The following is a 27,500-nucleotide window of genomic DNA, read 5'->3' as shown; positions in this document are numbered from 1 at the left end:
CTTCACTCATTATTTTCATGCATCAAAATCATCCCAATACTCTTTCATCACCTCTATTTGCCATCTTTTCCACCCCAGCTCTCCCTACCTTCTCGTTACTCATTCAATTCAATCTTGTAACCCCTACCATACTTCTAAGACATCTCATCTCAAACACATTTAAAAGTTTCCTCTTAAGTTCCAGGTCTCTGCCCCATACAGTGCTGTCGGCACAATCACCCCTTCATATAATCTCTCCTTTGCATCCATTCCCAAATGCCTATTTCTCATGACACTTTTTAATCCCCCAAAGCATTTACTTGCTTCTCTCAATCTACAATTTACCTCCACCTCCATTCCTCCCTTTCCTGCCACATGCAACCCCAAATACCTGAACCTATCCACTTCCTCCAACCTCTCTTCTTTAAGACTTAAATCCGACTCACTGCCACATTCTTCCTTTGTACATCTCATCACCTTACTATTACCCACATTTACCTTCAACTTTCTCTTATCGCATACCCTCCCGAACTCCGTCACTAACTCCCTTAATCCCTCCTCTGATCCTGCCACAAGCGCAGTATCGTCAGCAAGCAATAACTAGCTCACCTCCTACTTTTCTCCATTTTCTTGAACTATCTCGAGTCCCCTGCCCATTACCTTCGTCTTGATCTCCTACACCACCCCGTCCACGTATACATTGAAAAGCCATGGTGACATGGCACATCCCTGTCGCAGTCCCATCTTTACCTCAGACCACTCGTTCTCTCCATTTCCAATTCTAACACAGGCTCTACTACTCTTACAAAAAACTCTTGACTCCCATTAACGACTTTCCCCCAATTCCATATATCTGCAAAACCTCCTACAGTGCCTTTCTGTCTACCCTGTCATAAGGCTTTTCCAAATAATAATAATAATAATAATTGATGATGATGATGATGATAGAATAATAATATAATAATAAATTACCCCAAGCCAATTTGAAAATTGAAGACTATTGTCTTTATTATCCTCGGATGAAAAGCTTATTCCGTTCTTTGGCAACGCAGTGGAGGGAAATTGTTTTAACCTACCTTCATGTTAAATTCTCGTCTTGATTACCATTATTTCACGAAAATGAAATAATTTTCCTGTAGCCACATTATAAAAGTACTATCTAGTATAAAAGTACTATCTAGTATAGATGGTTGTGTATGAATGCCTCCATTGACTTACATTGTAACTGAACAACCACTGTTCAAACCGCGACGGTTGAAACCACTAGTGTGAGCAGGGCCTAACCGTATCTACACCGAGGTGGTCGCCTCATAGTCAAGGGAAAACTACGCGGTTGTGTGCGAACGCCTCCATTGACTTACATTATAACTGAACCTCAGCGGTTCAAACCGCGACGGTTGAAACCACCTCCGAGATGAATAAAATCACCTGGCGGCATCAGAGTAAATAAAAATAATGTATATCCACACGGTATGGATGGGATTAGAATGTGATCAAAGCGCGTTCGTGAGATAGCCATTTTGTTAGTAAAATGGAGCGGCGTTTCCGTATAAAAGGATTGGAATGGCTGTTGTATCTATTGTATGCATCCGATCCCTTCGGTAAAAGGCTTCAATTCCCCTTCCGATGGAAAGCCTGCATGCATTAAAATGCTTCGTGTAACAATGGCGATGCAATGCAACGAGTATCCGTTTCTAGATTCTCTGCAAAGTGGCCTAACCTCATTTGACCTTCTCCCGTCCTTTTCTCTTCGTTCTGTGAGGTGATGGACGCCCACGGAAGCTTCTGGTGTCTTTGGGGGGTGGGGGGATTTTGTTAAAGTGAGACGCTGGGTTGAATATGGATTTTTCCCTAATGTAGTGAGTGATTCCCCCAAAACTAGGGGGTAGGATATCCCCTGGTGATAGATCCCCCCCATCCCGTGGGAATAATGTGGCAAATTTGGAGGTAGAACGAAGGAGAAAAAAAAATGGGAAGGAGAGAGAGGAGGAGAGAGAGAGGGGGGGAGGGAAGAGAGAGAGAGAGTGAGAGGAGAGAGGGGAGAGAGTGAGTGAGAGAGTGGGTGAGAGAGTAAGAGGGTGAGAGATTGAGAGAGACTAAGAGGGTGAGAGATTGAGGAGAGTAAGAGGGTGAGAGATTGAGAGGGAGTAAGAGAGAGAGAGAGAACATAAAAACATAAGAATGAAGGAGACTGCAAGTGACCATAAGGCCTACACTAGGCAGTTCTATGTCCGTTACCTCCTGTCATCCCCATCCATAAAGGTGTCTAACAGTTTCTTAAAACAACTGCTAGTTTCAGCGCTCACTACATGGTTGGTAAGTCTATTCCACTCGTTGACCACCCTATTAGTATACCAATTCTTTCCTATTCCTTTCTTAAATCTAAATTTGTCCAATTTAAATCCATTACCGCGAGTCCTGTCCTGTTGTCTTAATATGATGACCTTGTTTGTGTCACCATTGTTAAAGCCTTTGATCCATTATAACACCTCTATTAGGTCACCCTGCACTCTGCGTCTATCCAGAGAGTGTAAGTTAAGGTGCCTAAGCCTCTCTTCGCAAAATAAATTTCTGTTCCCATGTATCATTTTGGTCATTCTCCTCTGTACTGATTCTAGTGAATTGATGTCTATTGTATAAGACTGAGACTAAAACTGTACCGCATAGTCAAGGATGGGTCTAACTAACGCTAGAGTTTGATAATTATCTCTGCACTTCTATTCATAACCGTCCTAGCAATGAAACCTAATGCTTTGTTAGCGCTAATGCTTTGTTAGCGCTAATGCGCTGTTTCCTGGATTAAATGTCAAGACTCGCTAGAACTCCCAAGTCTCTCTCGAACTCGCTTTTCTCTAAAAACTAGTTATCTAAGCTATATCTGTTTTCGGGTTTGTGCGGCTCTTTGTTTAACACACTGCACTTTGAGATATTGAAGTTGATTTGCCATTTCACCAACCATATGAACAATTTGTTAAGATCATCCTGCAGAATCTCGGCGTCGTCTCCTGACCGAATTAGGTGTCCTATTTAAGTGTCGTCCACAAACTTACTAACATCACTATTAATCCCATTGTCCAGGTCCTTTATGTACATAATGAACAACAAGGGACCCAAAAACCGAGCCCTGTGGAACTTCACTAGAAACACTCCCCCATTTGGATTTTACACCATTTATGGTGACCCGCTGTTTTTTGTCGCTGATCCAAGCTCTAATCCATTCAAAAACTTTTCCTCCTATGCCATGGTGTGACACCTTGTCGAACACTTTGCTAAAGTCAAGGTAAATAACATCGTAACTCTCATTGTTACCTGAGGCCTTATTTACGTTAGTTTGAAATGATAGATGATTAGTCACGCATGACTTACCCTTGAAGAAACCATGCTATGAGTCACGAATCAAATTAAGTCTCTCGATGTGATCTCTGAGTCTATGAACTATTATTGATTCAAGCATTTTACCTATAACTGATGTCAAACATTTTGGCCTGTAGTTGCATATAGACGATTTATCTCCTTTTTTGAAAACAGGAACAACGTTTGCCTGCCCCCAAGCAATAGGCACAAAACCAGTGTCTACCCACTTATTAAATATTTCTATTAACTGGCATTTTCCTCATAGAAATATTATTTTGTCATTTGACAAGAATTATCTACGAGGTGCTTAGGATATTTTGATTTTGAAGCTATGTCATGTATTCTTAAGAATTCATCATACAAAAACTCCGGACTACAAATTCTATACGCTCTAAGGAACATTGATAATAACGCTGACATTTTTATCTTGCAATGATGAGACTAATACAAATGTACATATGAAAGGACATTGGTGGGTTTCTGTAGATATAAATTTTGAAAAACCATCTATTTCTGTAAATCATTACATCAAGGAAAGGTAAAAGATTAGTTTCTTCTATTCCCATGGTGAATTTGATAGAAGGGACCAAGGCATTAGGTTTAGATAAGAACAAAATAGAATTATTATTGGCAGGTCAAATGCATAAGATATCACCAATGTATCTATACCATGTAACATTATGGGGGAGAATTTTAGGTAATAACTTAGTTTAAAAAAATTCAGTGTGAAGATCGCTAAAAACTAGAGAAAGTGGGCTGCCCATAGCCATACCAAAATTTTGCTGAAAATATTTCCCGTCAAACACAAAATTAGAATCAACAATACATAATCTAATTAAATCAATGATAGTGGTGGTAGGTAGTGGCAACTCGTGTTTCTTCAGTTCTTCAAGGAACACCAATAAATCAAAAACATTGTACCTTGAATATGTCTAAATAGACGAAAGCGCTCGGTCATCATTTTATTATTTTCGGTCGTGTTTTTTCTGTATATTTAGAATCACGAGTTCATGTAATTTCTCATGCATGCATATATATATATATATAATATATATATATATACATGTGTGTGTACACACACGAGTGTATTCAAAGACAGTGAATAACTAAACATGTAAAATTCTAACCCATGCAGTCATTGTAAAGAGTTTAGCAGCTAGTAGTTTAAACTAGAATTTAGTGATTAAACAAGAACCTGGAAAAAGTGATTGACTTCATGATGGATTGATGGATAAATTAATATCCTCAACACGGTACATATTTGATGGATTTTTGTCTCCCCTCATCCATCATCATCTGACGTCATCCGCCATCCATTCTGCCGATGATGTCATGTCATCACATCCACCACTCTGAATTCATCCATCGTCGTCGCCTCGTCCACCGATAAAGCTCATCCACTATCATCACACTATACGATGTCATCCACCACTGTCATCCATTCTTAAGTTGCCAATAATCGACATACAATAGATGATGTCATTGTCCATTATTATGATGTCATCCATCACCCAATGTATGACGTCATTTGTTACCTTCCGATTTATGACAGTCACCGGGACAAGAACGAAGGCGACGACCACCGCCTGCCACCACATACTACCACCACCACTTGCCACCCACTACCACCACCTCCACCCACTACTACCACCAGCTCCACCCACCACCACCACCTCCACCCACTACTACCACCTCCTACCACCACCACCCACCACCACCAGCTCCACCCACCACCACCACCTCCACCCACCACTACCAGCTCCACCCACCACCACCAGCTCCACCCACCACCACCAGCTCCACCCACCACCACCAGCTCCATCCACCACCACCAGCTCCACCCACCACCACCAGCACCACCCACCACCACCAGCTCCACCCACCACCACCAGCTCCACCCACCATCACCAGCTCCACCCACCACCACCAGCTCCACCCACCACCACCAGCTCCACCCACCACCACCTACCACCAGCTCCACCCACCAGCTCCACCCACCACCACCAGCACCACCCACCACGACCAGCTCCACCCACCACCACCAGCTCCACCTACCACCACCAGCTCCACCCACCACCACCTCGACCCATTACTACCACCTACCACCGCCTACCACCACCACCTACTACCACCACCACCTACTACCACCACCACCTACTACCACCACCACCTACCACCACCACCACCTACCACCACCACCACCTACCACCACCACCACCTACCACCACCACCACCTACCACCACCACCACCACCACCTACCACCACCACCACCTACCACCACCTACCACCACCACCACCTACCATCACCACCACCTACCACCACCACCACCTACCACCACCTACCACCACCCACTACCACCAGCTCCACCCACCACCACCAGCTCCACCCACCACCATCTACCACCAGCTCCACCCACCACCACCTACCACCAGCTCCACCCACCACCACCTACCACCAGCTCCACCCACCACCACCTACCACCAGCTCCACCCACCACCACCTACTACAAGCTCCACCCACCACCACCTACCACCAGCTCCACCCACCACCACCTACCACCAGCTCCACCTACCACCAGCTCCAGCCACCACCACCTACCACCACCTCCACCCACTACTACCACCTCCTACCACTACCACATACCACCACCACCTACCACCACCCACTACCACCATAACTACCAACACCACCCACTATCACCACCATCCACTATGACCACCTACCACCCACCACATCCACTGCTACTATCACCACTACCACTACTACACATCATCCATTTATCGAAGTGCCACGCTCCGCGGCACCCGGTGGCTTCCACCCCGAGGTCACCCGCGCGAGGAGAGTCTAGTTAGGACTCGGCCACACCTGGCTGGGAACTCCTTTCTGCCCATCAGTCGCCCCCCTCCCCACCTTTCTCCCCCTTCCCTCACCCCTTCCCCCCCTCTAGGCGGTTTTATCCTATTCGTTCCACGAATTACACGTTCTCAGGCACCTGTCGTGAGTCCTCAGTCCTCGGGTTCTCGGTCCTTGGGTCCTTGGTCCTCGGGTTTTAGGGTCCTCAGGTTCTCGGATTCTTGGTCCTCTGTCCTTGGGTCCTTGAGTCCTGGAGTCCTGGAGTCCTGGAGTCCTTGGGTCCTTGGGTCCTTGGGTCCTTGGGTCCTTCGTCCTTAGTCCTCAGTCCTCAGTACTCGGTCTTCGGTCTTCGGTCCTTGGTCCTTGAGTCTTCGGTTCTTGAGTCCTCGGTCCTTGACTCCTCGGTCCTTGAGTCCTCAGCCCTTGAGTCCTCGGGTTCTAGGGTTCTCGGGTTCTCGGTCCTCTGTCCTTGAGTCCTCGAGTCCTCGAGTCCTTCGGTCCTTGGGTCCTTGGGTCCTTTGTCCTCAGTCCTCAGTACTCGGTCTTCGGTCCTTGGTCCTTGAGTCTTCGGTTCTTGAGTCCTCGGTCCTTCACTCCTCGGTCCTCGGTCCTTGAGTCCTCAGTCCTTGAGTCCTCGGTTCTTGGTTCTTCAGTCCTCAGATCCTCGGAGTTCCGTTCTTAGGTTCTCTTCAGTCGATCTCAGTCCTCAGTCTTCCGTTCTCGGTCTTCGAGTTTTAGTATTTTTATTGATTCTAGTTGTTTTCATTATTTTCAGTAATTCTAGTTAATTTCATTGTTTTTTGTCTTTTTAGTTCTCTCTTCACCGTTCATCGCATAAACGAAACTCTCCTTATCATTTCAAATCTGCTAATATCATTTAGTGTTTTTTACTTATTCATTTATTTATTTATTTATTTATTTATTTATTGTCTTTTTAGTCCTCTCTTCGCCGTTCATCTTATACACGAAACTCTCCTTGACACTCAATCTACTAATATTATTTAGTAATTTTAGTGATTTTTAGTGTTTTCGTTTTTTAGTCTTCGCCGTTCATCGTATACAAGAAACTACTTAACACTTGCAATCTATATATTCTATATTATTCTATATAACTGGTCGCTTCCTTCGAGAATAAGATAGATTTGAACACGTCCATATTTTTTTTTCTTTTAGAAGAAAAAGAAAGGAAAATGAGGAGCCTACAACAGGAGGCGCCTAGCTGTTGGGGCAGGTAATAAGCAGTCACTGATGGGAATCGGGGAAGAGTGCGGGATTCGAACCCGCGACTAGGAAAGGTTGATATATTTAGCTTTCAGTTAATGCTGAAGAAACTTATTTCTAAATTGAAGATTATAATACATTTGTCTTAGTCATTTTTTTACATTAATGAATATGAAAATTCAATGAAGTATCTCAGAGATGAAAATGAAGTGTTTACTTTAATGAATAGAAATAAATTTCCAAAAATTTGGTCTTCAAGAAAATTTAATTATCTCGAAGCTGAAGGACACGACTTGCCATTTGGACCACTTCGGATACGAACTTCGGGCAGACCCTCTTCAGAGAGCTCCTCCTCCTCCTCCTCCTCCTCCTCCTCCTACTCCTCCTCTTCATCATCCTAGTCTTCTCATCCTCCTCTTTCCCCTCCTTATCTCCTTCACCTCCTTATTCTCCTTCACCTCCTCCTTCTCCTCCTCCTCCTCCTCCTCCTCCTCCTCTTCCTTTCCCTCTTCCTTCTCCTCCTCCTCCTTTTCCTCTTCCTCCTCTTCCTCCTCCTTGCCCTCTTCCTCTTCTTCCTCCTCGTCCTCCTTTACCTCTTCATCCTCCTCACCCTCCTCCTCGCCCTCCTCCTCGCCCTCCTCCTCCTTCTCCTCCTCTTCTTTTCCCTCTTCCTTCTCCTCCTCCTCCTCCTCCTCCTTGCCCTCTTCCTCTTCTTCCTCCTCGTCCTCCTTTACCTCGCCCTCCTCCTCCTCTTCATTCTCCTTCCTCTCCTCCTCCTCCTTGCACTCCTCCACCTTTCCCTCCACCTCCTCTTTTCCCTCCTCCTTTCTCTCCACTCTCTCCTCCTCCTCGCTCTCCTCCTCCTTGCCCTCCTCCTCTTTGCCCTCCTCCTCCTTGACCTCCTCCTCCTCTTTGCCCTCCTCCTCCTTGACCTCCTCCTCCTCGCCCTCCTCCTCCCACTCCTTTCCCTCCTCCTCCTCTTCTTCCTCTTCTTTCTTCTCTTCTTTCTTCTCCTCCTCCTCCTCTTCCTCCTCCTCCCTTTCTTTGTCCACAAGACGCCTTCGACATCCATCAGGAAGAGTGGCCGACGCCGCCTCTGTCCAGCTTCCTCATTAATGGACATTCGCATTCATGTACTCGCTTCTGTCGCCGTTTGAAGCTCTCCGGTTCTTCTTTATATAACATTTCATGATTTTTTTTCGTAACTCTTCTCTACTCTTTTATTTTATTTTATTTCATAATTCTTTAGTGGCGATGCTTCGGGTTCGTTTGTGTGTGTGTGTGTGTGTGTGTGTGTGTGTGTGTGTGTGTGTGTGTGTGTGTGTGTGTGTGTGTGTGCGCGCGCGTGTGCAATCCTGCATTTATGAACCCGTTCACTCATCTATTACGTCACCACCAGATCTTGTTCATCTCCGTGAACAAACACAGTGTTCACAATAACACAAGGCATTCTGTTCATATGAACACCAGAGATCTTGGAGAACATCAAGCAAGTATAAATATTTCGTCTTTTCTAGATTTATCTGTCTATACCCATCCTGTTTTCAAACACCCGTCTCCTTCCATACTGGGTTGTACTTTCCCGTCTGCCGCCAAGCGATTTTATTCATCCCATACCTCACTCTTAAGGAGGTATCACATTGGGCTATTTTTCCTCCGACATCCTACCTCCAACCTTCGTTTGAATAACTAGAATATAACTTCGCTTACAGAAACCTAGACTTCTCTAAGAAGATTTCAACAGTATGTCTAACATTCATATTGATTTAGAATCTCTTAAATCATTATTCACCTTTGCTTTGTATGACGAAAAGGTAATTTGATATTTGGATATTTTAAAATCTAAATATTGTAACCGAAGTCATTTTCACTCAAACGAACTCTCAACTGTTGCCGTTGGTAAAACCCGTGGAAGCCCAGTGTAATAACCTGTTTAGTAGTGAAAGGGTTACGGGCTATCTCAAATAAATGTTGTCCCAATTACCAAAGCATTTCGTTCACGCAATGCAATAACTGCGACTTTTGATCGAACCTTTCTGAAAACTGCGTCAAGACTTAGTTTGAGCAACTGTCATTCAACCCTGTCGCCGTTTATCTTCCCACTCTGCTGATTTACGTCCTTGGTCGTGACGTCACACCCATATCACACTCCGAAAGGATTTACACAAATTCCACACTCGTAAAGTATTTACATAAATTTCATCCTCGTAAAGTATTAACACCAATTTCATCCTCGTAAAGTATTTACACAGATGTCACCCTCGGAAGTTATTTTCAACAATTTCACACTCGGAAGTTATTTACACAAATTTCACACACTGAAAATATTTACACCAATTTTACCCTCGGAAATTGTTTACACTAATTTCACACTCAGAAATTATTTACATTAATTTCACCCTCGGAAAAGATTTACACTAATTTCACACTCTGAAAATATTTACACCAATTTCACCCTCGGAAAAGATTTACACCAATTTCACACTCTGAAGTTATTTACACAAATTTCACACACTGAAAATATTTACACCGATTTTACCCTCGGAAATTGTTTACACCAATTTCACACTCTGATAGTATCTACACCAATTTCACGCTCGGATAGTAGTTACACCAATTTCGCACTCGGATAGTATTTACACCAATTTCACACTCGGATAGTATTTACACCAATTTCACAATCGGAAGTTATTTACACTAATTTCGCCCTCGGAAAGGATTTGTTGAGGCAGCTGTACTTCGGTCATCACAGTCGCTCAACTCCCCTAGTGCCAATTTTACCCAATTTCACCCAATTTCACTTAATTTCACTCAGGCTCACCTGATGCAGTCAGCAGCAGTTAGCAAGTCTGTAATCCCTTCACTGCAGTAGCACTCATCTAAAAATGAATAAATAAATAAATATATTAGTCAAATGATTGATTAATAAAATATATATATATTATATATATGTATATATATATATATATATATATATATGTGTGTGTGTGTGTGTCTGTGTGTGTGTGCGTGTGTGTGTGTGTGTGTGTGTGTGTGTGTGTGTGTGTGTGTGTGTGTGTGTGTGTGTGTGTGTGTGTGTGTGTGTGTGTGCGTGTGTGTGTTTGTAACAATGATAGTTATAATAACGGTATGATAATGATAGTAATAAATATGATGATAATAGTATTAATGATGTTGAAAATAATACATATACTAAAAGCTTTTCCCCACTTACAAGGGAGGTAGCCAAAAATCAAAGAAATAAAATCCACCCCCACCCATTCCATCCCTAACATACTCCTCTCCCATTCAACACTCCTCCCTCCCCCCCCCGTCTTATTTTGACTCCTGGTTGACGGGTCATATCTGCATCTCGCCCACTGCCCTGGATCAGAAGCAGTGCAGCAAGACATAGCACACCCACAACAAGGCCGCCTCATTTAATAACAATCATGATAATAATAGTAATGATGATATTGATAATTGTATTAATAATCATAATGATAGTAGTAATAATAATAATAATAGTATTCATAGAATAATGACAACAATGGTAATAATGAAGGTGGTAATAAAGTAATAAGAATAATAATTGGATGGAATTAGCCTAAATAAAACCAGGACAAAATCGCCTTGTGCTAAGCAGAATAAAATCCTTAAAGTTCGCCCACGAGTAAAAAAAAACAAGACTGGCTCCATGTATTCCCGAAACTGAATAGAATCGTTTGACGTTGACCAATATAAGTCACAGAAATTGGTCACGTCACTCCTCTCTCTCTCTCTCTCTCTCTCTCTCTCTCTCTCTCTCTCTCTCTCTCTCTCTCTCTCTCTCTCTCTCTCTCTCTCTCTCTCTCTCTCTCTCTCTCTCTCTCTCTCTCTCTCTTTCTCTTTCTAAACGAAGATCAATCCCTCCTGATGAATAAATTCGTATAACCAGAATGAAATTTGTAAACCATCTCACCTTCTCTACCTACTCTCCTTACTCCTCCTCATACTCCTCTCTTCCTTCACCTTCTCGACGCTTTCCTCTTCCTCCTTTTCCTCCTCCTCCTCCTCCTCCTCCTCTTCTATATCTTCATTCCGTTTACCCCTCTTCTGTTTCTTGCCTTCCCTTCCTATTCCTCCTACTCCCCCTAGTATCTCTACTCCCCTACTCCTACTCCCCCTACTCCCACTCCCCCTACTCCCACTCCCCCTACTCCCACTCCCCCTACTCCCACTCCCCCTACTCCCACTCCCCCTACTCCCACTCCCCCTACTCCCACTCCCCCTACTCCCACTCCCCCTACTCCCACTCCCCCTACTCCCACTCCCCCTACTCCCACTCCCCCTACTCCCACTCCCCCTACTCCCACTCCCCCTACTCCCACTCCCCCTACTCCCACTCCCCCTACTCCCACTCCCCTCCTCCCACTGCCCCTCCTCCCACTCCCCCTCCTCCCACTCCCCCTCCTCCCACTCCCCCTCCTCCCACTCCCCCTCCTCCCACTCCCCCTCCTCCCACTCCCCCTCCTCCCACTCCCCCTCCTCCCACTCCCCCTCCTCCCACTCCCCCTCCTCCCACTCCCCCTCCTCCCACTCCTCCCACTCCCACTCCTCCCACTCCCACTCCTCCCACTCCCACTCCTCCCACTCCCACTCCTCCCACTCCCACTCCTCCCACTCCTCCCACTCCTCCCACTCCCACTCCTCCCACTCCCACTCCCCCTACTCCCACTCCCCCTACTCCCACTCCCCCTACTCCCACTCCCCCTACTCCCACTCCCCCTACTCCCACTCCCCCTACTCCCACTCCCCCTACTCCCCTACTCTACTCCTAATTCCCCTACTCCTAATCCCCCTACTCTCCCTACTCCCCTAATCCCCTTCTCCCCTACTCTCCCTACTCCCCTAATCCCCTTCTCCCCTACTCTCCCTACTTACCCTACTCCCCTACTCTCCCTACTTACCCCACTCCCCTACTCTCCCTACTTACCCCACTCCCTTGCTCTCCCTACTCCCCCTACCCCCCTACCCCCTACTCCCCCTACCCCCTACTCCCCCTACCCCCTACTCCCCCTACCCCCTACTCCCCCTACCCCCTACTCCCCCTACCCCCTACTCCCCCTACCCCCTACTCCCTCTACTCCCCCTACTCTCCCTATTTAACCTACTCCCCCTACTCCCCTTCTCCCCTACTTCCCTACTCCTATACCTATCTCCTATCTCCTACACCTATCTCCTATCTCCTATTCCTTATACTCGCCTTCCTCCCCTACTCATCTTACTCCCCTTACTCCCCCTTCTCCCCCTTTTCTTTCTACTCACTTTACTCCCCCCTACTTTCCTATTCCTCCTACTCCCCAGTTCCCTCTGCTCCTCATACTAACCCTATTCCCCCTACTCCCCCTATTCCTCCTACTCCCCAAGTCTCCCAACTCCCCCTACTCCCATTGCGATACCGCCCTGCGCCATCTCTCCTTACTCCCCTACTCTCCCTACTCCCCTTTACTCCCCCTACTCCCCTTTACTCCCCCTACTCCCCTTTACTCCCCCTACTCCCCTTTACTTCCCCTACTCCCCTTTACTCCCCCTACTCCCCTTTACTCCCCCTACTCCCCTTTACTCCCCCTACTCCCCTTTACTCCCCCTACTCCCCTTTACTCCCCCTACTCCCCTTTACTTCCCCTACTCCCCTTTACTCCCCCTACTCCCCTTTACTCCCCCTACTACTGATCCTACTCTCCTATTACTCTTCCTACTACTCCTACTCCCCTACTCCCCTTACTCCTACTCCCCTTTACTCCTAATCCTACTCCCCAACTACTCCTCCTACAACCCTTACTCCTCCTACTCCCCTTTACTCCCCCTACAACTCCTCCTACTCCCCTTACTCCTCCCTTTGCGATCCCGCCCTACATCAGCTCCCGACTCCGTCGTCTCCATACGAGGCCAGACTGCTTCCTTCCTTTGGCTTAAAAAGATGCTCCAACCATGTGGACATAAAAGATTACGAGCCCGTGTGTGTGTATGTGTACATGTGTGTGCGTGTGCGTGTGCGTGCGTGTGCATCTTTTGTGAGGTTTATGGGAGCTCATCAGATGTGTATGTAAATAGGGATTCCTGTACATTGTATACACTGACAGACTTTCTGCCTCTCTGTCTTCTACGCTGACAGGTTTCTGTCTGTCTGTCTGTCATCTAGAGATTTAAAGATGGACTCAAGGATCGGTGTTGGCGACTGTCACTGAAACTGTGTGATAATCATCATATACAAAGTGTGCGTGTTTGTGTGTATGTGCGTGCGTTTTGTGTGTATGCGTGCAAACGTGGATGCTTGCGTGCGTGCGTGCGTGCGTGCGTACACTGAATTGGAAAATAAATGCAAACGGTGATGCAAAATAGTCGACATGGCTGCGATGCGTGTTCGCTTGTGTGGGCCGACGAAAATTAAATGCCGCCAATTTTAGGGTTACTGTCAAGCGAAAATTAAACTCCCGCCAATTTTAGGGTTACTGTCAAACATAATATTTGCCTCTTTCAAAGGAATGACGTCATGCTCCCGTGGCAATTATAGCGTGAGTGGAATGCGGTAGAGTCCTTTTTATCGGTGCAAAAAGGGGCGGAGGCTATTGGATTGCATACCTCAATCGGATGACATGGTTTGATTTATCTTTATTCCATTCGGATGAGCAATTGAAAAAAAAAAAAAAAAAAAAAAAAATTATATTTTAATCTGGTTGATTCAAGTGATTTTATTTAGTTCGAAAACTTCCATTGGAGTGGTGAACGATTTAATGAAAACGAATATTTACTGAATAAGAGAATCGATAATAGAGAAACACGAGAAACATCCCATACGTTAAACCCAAAATGAAATTTAGAAAAATTAAATAAAATAAAAATATGAATTCCCGTGAACACAACTAATATAATAATATAATCTAGAAAACATTAAGAAAGCACAAGTGTGGCCGTAGCTAGAAATGAGACGAGATTAGTAGGGAAAGTTAGAGGGATTTAGGTGAATAGGACAAGCTAGAACTAGGTCAAGATAGTTAATAGGATTTGACAGAGACTATTTAAGCTGTTTAAGCCTCAAAAATCCGAGGACAAGAAATGCTTAATAACGAATGTTACTAATACAACAATAATGATACTAGTAATAATAACAATGCCAGAAATACTGATAGTACTGATTAATGATAATAGTACTAATGGCAAAAGTGACGTACACAAGAAAAGAAAATTATGATAATACAGATGATGATTAATTATAATAATGATGATAATGATTATAATAATGACAATGAATAAGTACAATAAGGACAATTGATAATTAATGATAATTTAGCATGATCATAATTGATCATGATTAATAATAACTAACAATAATAGTAATAATAATGATAAGGGCAAAAGCGAAGTGTACAAGAAAGCGAAATTAGTATACAACGACTTGAGAGAAAAAAAAAAAAAAGTCGCTTGCGGCATGATATATGGCACATTTTTTTTTTAAGTTTTGTAAACAACAACAGTGTTATTACCATAAGTGTAAACTAGGATTCGTGATACAAATTCTAGTGAAGTATGACAATTTTGTTTACATTTCGTGTAGTACATATGGCACAAAGAATGTACTTGTTTACTTTCTAGTCCGGTAAATATATGGAATACCATAACGTATTCAAATATATAACTAAATTGCTGATGCGTGGATGAAATGTGGATTCGACGTATTTGCATGTAAACAACTCGTGGCGCAGTTGGTAGAGTTCCCGGCTGCCACTACGGAGATCCGGTTCGAATCCCGCCCAGGGCTGAAATAATTTCAGCATCGCTGCGCTGCGGGTTGTTACTCCAACTCTCGTGGGCTCCCCGCCCACGAGAGTTGGGGGTGTGTGTGCGTGTAAGGGTGTGTGTGCGTGTAAGGTCACAGCATTACCCATAGATCGGTCATATATTGTGTGAGCTCTGAGCTCTCTTCCGGGAGGGAAATGGCTGTCGATCACGAGTCCAACGCGTGATCCAAAGACCATGGGGAATCAGCGAATATCTTTAGAGAACAGGAGAGATTACATACATCTACCCAATTTATCTCATTATTTCTTTAATATATTAACTTATTTCATTATAATTTTCTACAGTGACTTGATGCCTCTGCAGTATAAACAAACACAATGTTGCCATATCTCATGGATCATATTTAGGTAACAGAGCGAGTTAAATTGGCAGAAATACGAACGTGCTTTTGCTATTTTGCAGGGTTTAATGGAGTATAAACAAACACAGTGTTGCCAAATTTCATTGGTCTTAGTTTGTTCTAAGGATAACAAAATAACGTCTTTATCATGTCATAACTTACAGTACTGAAACGTGATACCACTGTAGTTACTTTTGATAGTGAATTGACATAGTTTACATTTGATATTACAGCTATCATCGGCTAGAACTCTTTCCATTATTTATGGCGTAAAATTCATTTAAAAGCCGACAAACGTGAGCAAAATGTTAGGGAAGTGATTGCTTTAATTGTATTTTATATCACTTGACACTCTATAAACAGTGTTGCCACGTCTACAGAATCCCGCCTCCCATATAAGTGAAGGTAACTTTTTATTTTAATTATTTATTTTTATCTATCTATCTTTATTTATTTTTTATTTTTTATTTATTTATTTGTTGTTGTGGTTGTTTTTTTTTGGGGGGGGATTTGAACCTGCATGCCTTGCTGCCCTCACGCGGTGACTAGTGGACTCGAACCACCTTAACTGATTTACGTTAACGTCTAAGTTTTTATTTGATTTTATCATTTTGTTATGTCATTATATTTACTTGTTAATTTATCTATTATCTATCTATTTTTCTTTCCGATGTACTAGTTATCTAATCAGGTTAGGAATAAAGAATGTCTTGTATCTATAACACAAAATACGCTACATATCTTAACAAAAGTAATTAAGTTTATGATATGCATTAACACTGATCATTATAAGAAATTGCTAATTTGCAATAATGTAGCTTAAGTTTTTACGCCTAGCAGGTTTTCTAGATGTAAGTATTGATGTATCTAATTCTGATTTCCTTTTATTTATTTATTTACTTATTTGATTAATTAATTAATTTGTTATGGGTTTCAAACTCTCTTTGTAACTCCGAGGACCCAATTTTGGCTCCCTGGTGATTGCCACTTGCCCTGGCTGTCGTAGTACGTCGGATATATTTTTATTTATTTATTTTTAATTTATTTATTTATCTATTTATTTATTTATTTATTTATTTATTTTTAATTTTTATGGGTTTGAAACTCTCTTCGTAACTCCGAGGACCCAATTTTTTATGTATATTTTAATGCTATCCTGAGGTGTCACTGACGCTGGGAACTATCAGAATACTATTGCTCCTTGCCTGCCCCCCCCTTTCCCCCCTTTCCCCTCTTTCCCCCCTCTCCCCCCTCTCCCCCCTTTCCCCTATAAGGGAGAGTCTTGAATATTGCTTTCGTTGCTCTATTGGGACACTTTTGTCAACCTAATAACATTTGGCAGGGTCTCCTTGACGTGGGTCCTCCCAGAGTGATGATGGAAACGTTGAAGGACACCTACGATTAAAAAAAAAAAAAAAAAGCGAATTTCTGATTTGTCGGAGGGTCTGACCTAGAATATGTAAAAGAAAGGAGAAGAAAATTAATACTGAGGAGGAAAAAGGAAAGTAAAAGATAAAGAAAACAAGAAAAGTATATTGACGAAGACGTTCAAGGACACCTACGATAAAAAAAGTTCGGATTAGGTGAAGGGTTTGACCTAGAATATGTAAAAGAAAAGAAAGAAGAAAATACTGAGAAGAAAAAAGAAAAGTAAAAGATAAAGAAAACAGAAGAAAAAGTATATTAGCAAAGACGTTGAAGGACACCTACGATAAAAAAGAGAGAGGTTCTGATAGGTGAAGGGTTTGACCTAGGATAATAAAATATATATATACATATATATATATATATATATATATATCTATATGAGTGTGTGACTATATACATATATATATATATGTATATATATATATGTATATATACATATATATGTATATTTATGTATATATATATTTATATATGTATATATATGTATATTTATATATATATTATATATATATATATATATATATATATGATACTGAGAAGAAAAAAGAAAAGTAAAAGATGAAGAAGACAAAGAAAGTATAATGATAAAGACGTTGAGAGACACCTACTTAAATAAGATAAATAAGTTCTGGTTCGGTGAAGAGTTTTACCTAGCATACGTTGAAGAATATAAAACGAAGGTAATATATATTGAGGAAAAGAAAAAATACAAATGAACAAAGAGAGAAAACAGAAGAAAAGTAAAATAACAGAAAACGAAAGAGAAAAGATAGAAAATGAAACAAAGACAAAATTAAACCAAAACAAACGAAAAGGATTGAAAATAGAATAATACGACATAAATAAGGACAAACGAAAAGACAAAAGAAGAATGAAAACGACAGAAAAGAGAAAAAAAGAGAGAAACAGGGAGAGAGAGAAGAGAGAAAGAGAGGAGAGAGAAAGAGAGGAGAGAGATAGAGGAGGGAGAGAGATAGAGGAGGGAGAGAGAGAGAGAGAGAGAGAAAAGAGAAAAGCAAAGAACTCTATGCGCGTTTGAATGTGCATACACGCGTGTATTCGTTTGTGTATGTAAATGCATGCATGTGTGTGTTTGTATGCGTCTGAGAATAAATCTTTTACTAAAAAAAGAAAAAAGTGGAACAAGTCTATAGACAGATGTCAAACCCGTGACATTTGTATCATCTGTTGTCATCTGTGACATCTGTATCAACTAGTTATTAAGAATATATATATATATATATATATAAATATATATATATATATATTTTTTTTTTTTTTTTTTTTTTATGCTGGTAACCACTAAGGAAATCTGAAGGAAACAGTAATTCCCAAGCCCTTTCGTGTAATTCACATCTTCAGGGAATGATGTAAATTACACGAAAGCGCTTGGGAAATACTGTTTTCTTTCGATTTCTTTAGTGGTTACCAGCAAAATTGTGGATCACGTGTTGTTTTTACTGATCTTTCTGCAGTATATATATATATATATATATATATATATATATATATATATATATATGTATATATACTAGATTCTAGTATTTCTCGCTTCGGCTACACAGTTCCATCCACTCAAAGAAAATTCACAGTTCTTAGAAGACTAAAAACCATCAAGAGTAGCCAGTGCATAATATAATTCCATATATTAATTCTCTCTCCAGAGGATTTTATTTAGGGAAGAAGGTCTCCCAACTACGACCAAACCCACCACCTTAACCCTCCGTACATGGATAGCCAATACAATTGGTCGGTCATCCCCATCACTCTTGTGCATCAATCCTGGGCTCCCTCGTGACGGCGAATATAATTTGATTCTCTACGTGGCGTGACGTCACAGCATTGGGGAGGAGGAGGATGGAGGAGGAGGGTGAGGGGGGTGGAGGATGTGTTGACCCGGTTTAAGGCAACTGATCCTGGGTCAACTTGATCCGAGGTCAAAATGCTTCATTACGTCACGAATCCGATGCTGCTGAAGTCTGAATTCTCCGGTGTTTCCTGAAACCGCGGAATCTACGGTGTCCGCGGCCGCGCAAAATGTCACTCATTTCGTGTCCGTGTGGTTAATGAATAAGTGAATAAATGAATGAATGAACGGATGGGTAAACATAAAGTTCAACAAATCGGTAGATACGAGAATAAACACAAGATTAGATCAATTATTAAGCATAAATATGAATATAAAATTGAATAAGTCTGTAAATGAATAAATGAATAGATAGATGGGTAAATATAGAATTAAACAAATCGGTATATATGGAAATGAATATAGAATTACATCAATTATATATCAAGTATAAAAATGAATATAGAATTGAATAAATCTGTAAATGAGTAAGTGAATAAATGAATAAATAGACGGATAAACATAAAATTAAATCTGTAGATATGAGAATAAATATAAAATTACATCAATTATTAAGTATAATAATGAACATGAAATTGAATAAATCGGTAAATGAGTAATTGAATGAATAATATGAAATTAAACAAATCGTTAGACATGGGAATAGATATAAAATTAGATCAATTATCAACTATAAGAATTGATATGAAATGCAGTTGAATATTGAATCAATAGATAAATAAACACACACACACACACACACACACACACACACACACACACACATATATATATATAATATATATGTATATATATATTTGTGTGTGTGTGTGTGTGTGTGTGTGTGTGTGTGTGTGTGTGTGTGTGTGTGTGTGTGTGTGTGTGTGTGCGTGTGTGTGTGTGTGTATACACATAGATGTACCCATATACCTATACGAACGCAAGTGTATACATTATGTATGCATAGATGTTGCATGTATATATGTATCTATGTCTCACTTTGATGTCCCACATCGCTATTCGCGCTGGACATTACCCGGCAAGTGTATGTATGCACGCGGTCCTGGTACAAAAGCTCATTACATAATAAATTCCATGCTTCTATTTACGGAGAGTAATTCTTTTACCCTTGGGGAAGAGAAGCCACGGACTAAATCTTCCTTTACACAAACTGTTGGTTTTCAGAGTTGTAGATGTTAGATGCTAATACCATTTCCCTCCCTCCCCCCTTCCCCCTTCCCCCGCCTCCCTCCGCCTCCCGTCCCCTCCCTCCTCCCACACTTTCTCTCTCTTTTTCTCTCTTTCTCTCTCTCTCTCTCTCTGGTTTTCAGAGTTGTAGATGTTAGATGCTAATACCATTTCCCTTCCTCCCTCCTTCCTCCTTCCCCTTCCCTCCCACCTCCCCCTCTCACCCTTTCTATCTCTTCTTCTCTCTTTCTCTGGTTTTCATAATTGTAGATGTTAGATGCTAATACCATTCCCCTCCCTCCCTCCTTCCCTCCTTCCCCCTTCCCCTTCCCTCCCCCTCCCCCTCCCCCTCCCACCCTTTCTCTCTCTTTCTCTTTCTCTGGTTTTCAGAGTTGTAGTTGCTAGATGCTAATACTATTCCCCTCTCCCCCTACTGTCCTTTCCTCTCCCCCTCCTGTTCTTTCCTCTCCCCCTCCCTCTTCCCCTTCCCCCACCCTTTCTCTCTCTTTTTCTCTCTTTCTCTCTCTCATTGTTTTCTCTTTCATAGTTGTAGATGTGGATGCTAATACTATCCCGCCCTTCCTCTTCTTCTCGCTTTTATCTCTTTCTCTTTTATAACCTCTTTTTCTCTCTTTCTCTTTCTTTCATTTTCTTTCTCTTTCTCTTTCTCGTTCTCTCTTTATCCCTCTCTCTCTCCCCCTTTCTCTTTCTCTTGCCCTCTCTCCCTCTTTCTCTCCCTCCCTCTCTCTCCCTATTTCTCTCCCTCTCTCTCTCCCTTTTTCTCTCACTCTCTCTATCTATCTATCTCGATCTCTCTCTTTTTCTCTCTATTTCTCTCTGTTTTCTGCTTTCTACTGTCTATTTTATTCTACTCTGCTCTGCTCTTCTTTTCTCTCTTGTTCTTTCCTCTACTCTCCTGTTCTGTCCTCTCCTCTCACCGCCTCCTCTTTTCTTCTTCGGATTTTCCTCTCTTCTCCTCTTGTATTCTCTCCTCTTCTCTTCTTTTCTTTTTCTCGTTTCTCATCGCCTCTTCATCACCACTTATGTTTCCTCTTTATTGCATTATTTATATTTTATATTTATATTTTTATTTGGTCATTTACTCTTATTTATTCATTTATTTATTTGTATTTATCCACTCGTTTATTTATCTCTATATATTCATTTACTATTCATTTATCTGACTATTCACTTATTCATTAATTTAATTGTTCATGTACTTATTCATTTTTATTTATTTATCTATTTATGTATCTATTATTGTCCAGTCGAGACTGATTCAAGTCTGCGCTAACCATAATAAAATACACAAAGTGTGGCGAAGCTTCTCGGAGAGGTTTAGTCCAAGTCGGGAGAATCCAGATTATCCGGACACTTGCCGGATAATCCGGAGGGAGACGACCACAACGTTGTGGAGGACAGGAGGGAATTAAGAGGAGGAGGAGGAGTAGTGGAGGGAGAGAAGAAGGAAAACGGGATGAGAAGGAGGAGGGAGTGTGGGAAGAGGAGGTGCACGAGGTGAGGAATGAGGAAGAGGAGATGAGGAAGGAGAAAGCAAAGGAGGAGGAGGAGGAGCAGAAGGTGAAGGAAGGGAAGGTGAGGAATGAGGAAGAGGAGGAGGTAAAGAAAGGTGAAGAATGAGGTAAAGAAAGAAGAGAGGAAGGAGGAGGCGAAGAAAGAGGTGAGGAAGAAGGAGATGAGAAAGGAGAGGGAAGAAAGGAGGAGGTGAAGAAAGAGATGACCATGTAGTAAGCGCTGAAACCATCAATTGTTTTAAGAAACTATTAGACAACTTTATGGATGAGGATGACAGGTGGTGATAGATACGGAGCTGCCTAGTGTAGGCCTTATGGTCTCTTGCAGTCTCCTTCATTCTTATGTTCTTATCATGAAGAATCATCATCCAAGACTTTGACAGGGTGACAATTCTTCACATGGGCTATCCTAGGGTGACGATTCTTCATGTGGGCCATCCTGGGTTTACGATTCTTCGGTTGTACAAGTTGATGACAATAAGCATAACCCTCATTCAACCTAACCCAAACTAACCTAACCAAACCTAACCTGATATTCATTCCAATGTTGGTATTCGGCGTACTGGGGTGACAATTCTTCAGGTGGGATCTCATGGGGTGACAGTTCTTCATGTGGGTGTTCTGGGGGTGACAATTCTTCTTCATGTGACCCGAAAGTCCTTGGTGACCCCGTGTCTCTGTCGCGTCAGTTCAACCTCATTCTCTCTGCCCTTGAAGGACTATTCCGCCTCCATAAGTCTGACCGTCTAGAGGCTTGAGAAGACCACGGGATCAACTCCCTTTCACCACAACATTGAGGTGAACTTGAAGTCCACTTACTTGATGATAATTCGGTTTAACCTCGCGAATTTCCCCTTATCAGGAGGCTAGGACGGTGCCCTGGATAGAGGACTTTGTAGCGTGGAAGTTAATGAACCATACCCTTGGTCCAACTCGCTGGTGGCAGATCCGAACTGCGGTCATCTCGACTTCCGCCGCAAGTAGCGACGCTCTAACCCGTTCGGCCAGCGAGCATCCTAGTTTAGCTGATAGATGTCTATATTCATTAGAATTAGAAAAGTTGATTAGATGGTAGGGAATGAATTTAGCAAAGATTGAAATGCCACAGAGGTACTGTTAATGTCTACGCTACAGAAATGTACAATTGTTTCACAAATGAAACTGCATAGGATGATATATATATATATATATATATATATATATATATATATATATATATATGTGTGTATATATATATATATATATATATATATGTATATAATGTGTATATATATATATATTTACATTTACCTCCTTAAATAGTATTTCATAATTTTTAGACTTCATTACATCGGAAATATTCACTGCAAAAAATAAATAAAATAAGATAAAATAAAATAAAAATGCTATAGCTGCTGTGAAGATGCCCAGCACCGGGCTGAACTCCAGCCAATTGTAATTTAGGGAATTTGTTCTGCCTGATACCTGAGGGAGGAAGGACGTAGACCATAACGGATTATGAATCGATTAAGAACCTGTTTCTACCAATGTCCAACCTTAAGCTGACTAAAGTCGTCTGGGACAAAAATAGTAAATGAATATAGAAATAGGTAAATAGATATACAGATAAATAAATTGAGATGAATAGTTAGATAAATGAATTGATAAATGTGCTTCGTTTTCCGAAATTTTTACTATAGCAGCAATTCTTTAAGAGTCCATAATTCCTCCTTTATTTTTTCAGATCTTTGTACTACGTTAGCTAACTAAAATTATAATACATAATCAAGAACAAATCCTGCAAAGACAGCCATCTTGTCTAAGAGGTAATACATAATAAACTGATGTTCTGAAATCCTCAAACCTGACTTAAATGCATAGTTCCCCTTGACTTAACAACTATAATTAAACAAAGAACGTGACATCATCACCCAAGTTATTTTCTCAAGTGTAATAAATCTTAGCTAGATTAGTTTGAATAAAATACAGACCATCTCGCGTGAAGTTCTCGCTATCTACTTAATGCTTGGAGACAGGTCCCTCATCACCACAAGCAAATTAGCCGACCTTTTACACCGTACCGTTCGACAGACCAACCGTCCATGTACCCACTGAGCCATGACTGCGGTCTTAATTACCTCGCTCCCCACAAGACAAGCTTTCAAGACTTAATTGCAAGCATCCTCTAAGGTCCTTCACTGCGGGACTTCCGCTGTCAAAGTTCCTTAGCCGTACAGGTCTTGACAGGAAGAAGACTTCTTTCGAGGTAGATTAAATCGCCCTTCGGTGACCAGGAGAGGTAAGTAAGACGACTTCACAGGATTAACAGGAACTGATTTTAATCCCGTACTAAACTAGGGGATTTAACTTCAGTTTAACAAAAGTACCTGTCGATAGCTAGAATGGATATATAAGACAAGGTCTTTAGAAAACTGGTTCATATTTTGAATCCCACGACAGCAACTTCAGGTAGTGCGTTGTTTTACCAGGATCAAATCGTAGCATTTGTATTCAAGGAACAGGATCCAAACCGACCATACCACAGCGGCACAAAGACACAGCAGAACACTAAGAAAAAAATAGTGACTGCCAATTGATTCTACTCACTAAATCGTGGACTCTATAAAAAAGGGTCTATATCAGTGGTTCTTAACCTTTTTTGGCAGCGACCCAAAATTTTGCACAAATCAAGCATCGCGACCCAACCCTACATAGATATACGAATTGCCTTTATAAGTAATATGCTTATGCTATTAAAAGCGGGTTACAGAAACAAAATTATTTAATCATGGTCTGCTTAGAATCCTAAAACTAGGCATCATGTATTTTAATTATTACAGTATATAATTATAATATATTTGTAGTGGGAAAATAATTATTTTCTGCAAACCCTTAGCGACCCAATAAAATGGCTTGGCAACCCAAATTTGGGTCGCGACCCAGGGATTAAGAACCACTGGTCTATATCAACTGATCTACGAGTGTCTATTATATTTTATATACCAAAGACCCGTTCCCCTTCATCACGGAGGTACCAAAGTCGAAGATAATCATCAAATCCCACACATTCCATTCCCATCTACCATCCACTGTTTCCCTCTCACCTTGACTCCTCGTAGATAGAGGATCATCCCTGTTCTTGTCCACTGCCCGGGTCAGAAGCAATGCAGCAAGACACAGTACATTCACAGCAGGGCTAGCCGTTTCATGTACATGGCGACCCTCCCTCCCTTGTCCCCTCATACGCAGCTTTCTATACAACAATATTTCCCAACCTTTCCTTCTCAGGCGACCCCTAATATGATCCTCATGATATGGACCGCGACCCCACTAATCGTACATATGTTAATATATATGACTAGTTGTTGACTGTACAAAATAAGGGGACAGGTACAATAAATGTATGTGTAAGAGAGGTAATGTAAGGTTATGAAAGACAAAGTTAACAACATTGAATTTTATTACAGCAATATGAATTCGTCTTGGCGACCCCAGGAAAACCGCTTAACGACCCCACTTGAGGTCGCGTCTCCAGGGGTTGGGAAACGGTGCTATACAACTTTGCTTCGACTCCATACGACCTCGGTCAATCTAAGGTCAACCGAAGAAGTCAATGTCAATTCTTTAACTATCGAGAGAGTGTCAACGAGATGAATAAAATCACCTGACGACAAACTGAGTTAAAGGAAAGTTACTACCCAGTATGGAGGGGCGACGAGAGAAATAGTCTAGAGATAGCCGGAATAGAAATAGTAAATGCCGTCCGCTACGGAAAGAGGATTGAATGATTATAATTTATTTTATATTATTTGTTTTTGTCTTGCTATCATTTGTCTGTCTGATTTTCATTTATTATTAGTTATATGTCAATTTATTATTATTTACTATTTACCTGTTTGTTTATTATTTAACTAACCTATGCATTTATGTATTTTATTTATTTACATTATTATAGTTTGTATTTATTATTTTATTATTATGATTTCTTTTTCGCATCCGACCTAGATATGGACCAAAAGGACTCCTGTCGGCATGCTCCGCCTTTGTAATCCTTTGCCTTTGTAAGGAGGTGAGGGAGGAGGAGGCGCCTAAGGAGGAGGTGAAGAAAGAGGTGAGGAAGGAGGAGATGAAGAAAGAGGTGAGGAAGGAGGGGGCGAGGGAGGAGAAGGCGAATGAGGAGTGGGTGAGGAAGGAGGAAGGAGGTTGTGATGGTGGAGGAAGAGGAGCGAGGAGCGAGGGAAACGTACTTACTTTTATTCTATTTTTTTATTTTATTTTTTTTTTATTCTAAAAACAAAACTTCTGTGTAATCTGACAAAGATATCTTATTATTATTATTATTCATGGACACAATCTAAAAGATGATAAAAAAAATGAAAATTGAAAAAATATATATAAAAACAGTTGTTCACACAGATACATAAAATCCTGGAATAGCCTCGGAATTTAGGCCTTGTTCACACAAGCGGTTTCAACCGCGGCGGTTCAATTACACTGCAAGTGGAAGCGTTCACACACAACCGCTCAGTTTTTCTTGACTATGCGGTACCGCCGCGGTTTCCGCGCGGTTCAAACCGCTAGTGTAAACAGGGGTTCAGAGCACGAGCTGTACCCAGATCGGGCACCAATACAAAAAGAATTATGATAACTGAAAAACAAGTGACTTAAAGAAGTGAATAAATACATTTTTCTGTAACTGGAAAATAAGAGACAGGACCCCACGAACTTAGATCCCTCCCTGTAAACCACAGTTGTTTAAATATAATGAGATAAATACATTGAAATGACATATTCTGACATTATATTCTTTCTGTTGCATTTTATGATTATATTATGAATTGTAGGTATCGCCAGGTAATTTAATTCGACAATTTCGTCATTTACGTCAGTGGTGGCACACTAGGCTAGCATGCTACTTGCTTTTGCTATTTCCTTTGAGTAGAAACGACTTCGGTTACAATATTCTAGACTTCCCTAAGACTACAATTCAACAATGTGTCTAACATTCGTATTCTAGGTTTAACGTCCCTTAGTTCGTCATTCAGCTTCTCACTATATGACGTCAGCAAGAGTAATTTGAAGTAGCAAATGCAAGTAGCAAATGCAAGTAGCATGCTAGCGAAAATTGTTTAGTGTGCCACCATCTTCAGTTTACTGTCACCATTCTATCGTCAGAGGGGCAATTTTGATATATAATATATATACGTGGGAGACCTAAAAAAAATCAAATCGTGTATATATTGATTCTGGGTGACTTACCAAATCCATAACCACGTAATAAGTTAATCCAGGATTAAATTTAATCCCAGTTCGTGGATGTAGAGCACGGACTCTACACCAAATATAACTAACACAGACCACTGGTTTGAATCATTTATCAAATATCAAAAATATGCAAATAAAAAATGTCAAAATAAAAAAATATAAGAAACTTAATCATAACCCCAACAAACTATTAAAATTGTCTAGCGATAGAAATAGAATTTAATAGAATACAGAAAATATGAAGAGAGACGTTGAAAAAAATCTAGAGGTACAGGATGACTTTAATATCTCTTCTGTCTAGGCTGCCGTCAGGCGATTTTAATCACTTCATAGGGTCTACCTGCACCAAAGGATTCATCAGTCTTGTGATTCATTGAAGTACATATCTGCTAAATTTTATTGCGAGTTTGTATATGTATATATATATATATATATATGTATATATATATATATACTGTATATATATCAATCTTATCAACCACATCAACTTATTTCTATTTTAATTCCTTGCAAACACAAGCAACACTAACAGGTGTATGCGGCTGATGAGATGAATATCTGTGTACTGGGGATCATTCAGTATCTGTTAATATGTATGTATATATATATATATATATATATATATATATATATATATATATATATATATATGGAGGGGAATAAATGATAAAACTGGAGAGCACAAGGGT

General features: G+C 41.2%; 2 protein-coding genes across 3 annotated transcripts in view; both read right to left on the bottom strand.

The window, feature by feature from the left end:
* Window positions 1–27,500, bottom strand: part of LOC143027145 (glutamate receptor ionotropic, kainate 2-like) — an 868,199-nt gene that overhangs the window by 808,056 nt on the left and 32,643 nt on the right. The window lies entirely within an intron of this gene.
* LOC143026801 (uncharacterized) overlaps window positions 1–27,500 on the bottom strand; it is an 84,968-nt gene that overhangs the window by 36,435 nt on the left and 21,033 nt on the right. The window contains exon 3 of the mRNA XM_076187577.1: window positions 10,231–10,288. Coding sequence (XP_076043692.1) covers window positions 10,231–10,288 — 58 coding nt within the window. The remainder of the gene's footprint in view (window positions 1–10,230; window positions 10,289–27,500) is intronic.

The sequence above is a fragment of the Oratosquilla oratoria genome, chromosome 7 (genome assembly GCF_046742065.1).
Source record: "Oratosquilla oratoria isolate Oo_2021 chromosome 7, ASM4674206v1, whole genome shotgun sequence".
Lineage (NCBI taxonomy): Eukaryota > Metazoa > Arthropoda > Malacostraca > Stomatopoda > Squillidae > Oratosquilla > Oratosquilla oratoria.
Note: the sequence above shows the minus strand (reverse complement) of the source record. Positions and strands in the feature narration are given on the sequence as shown.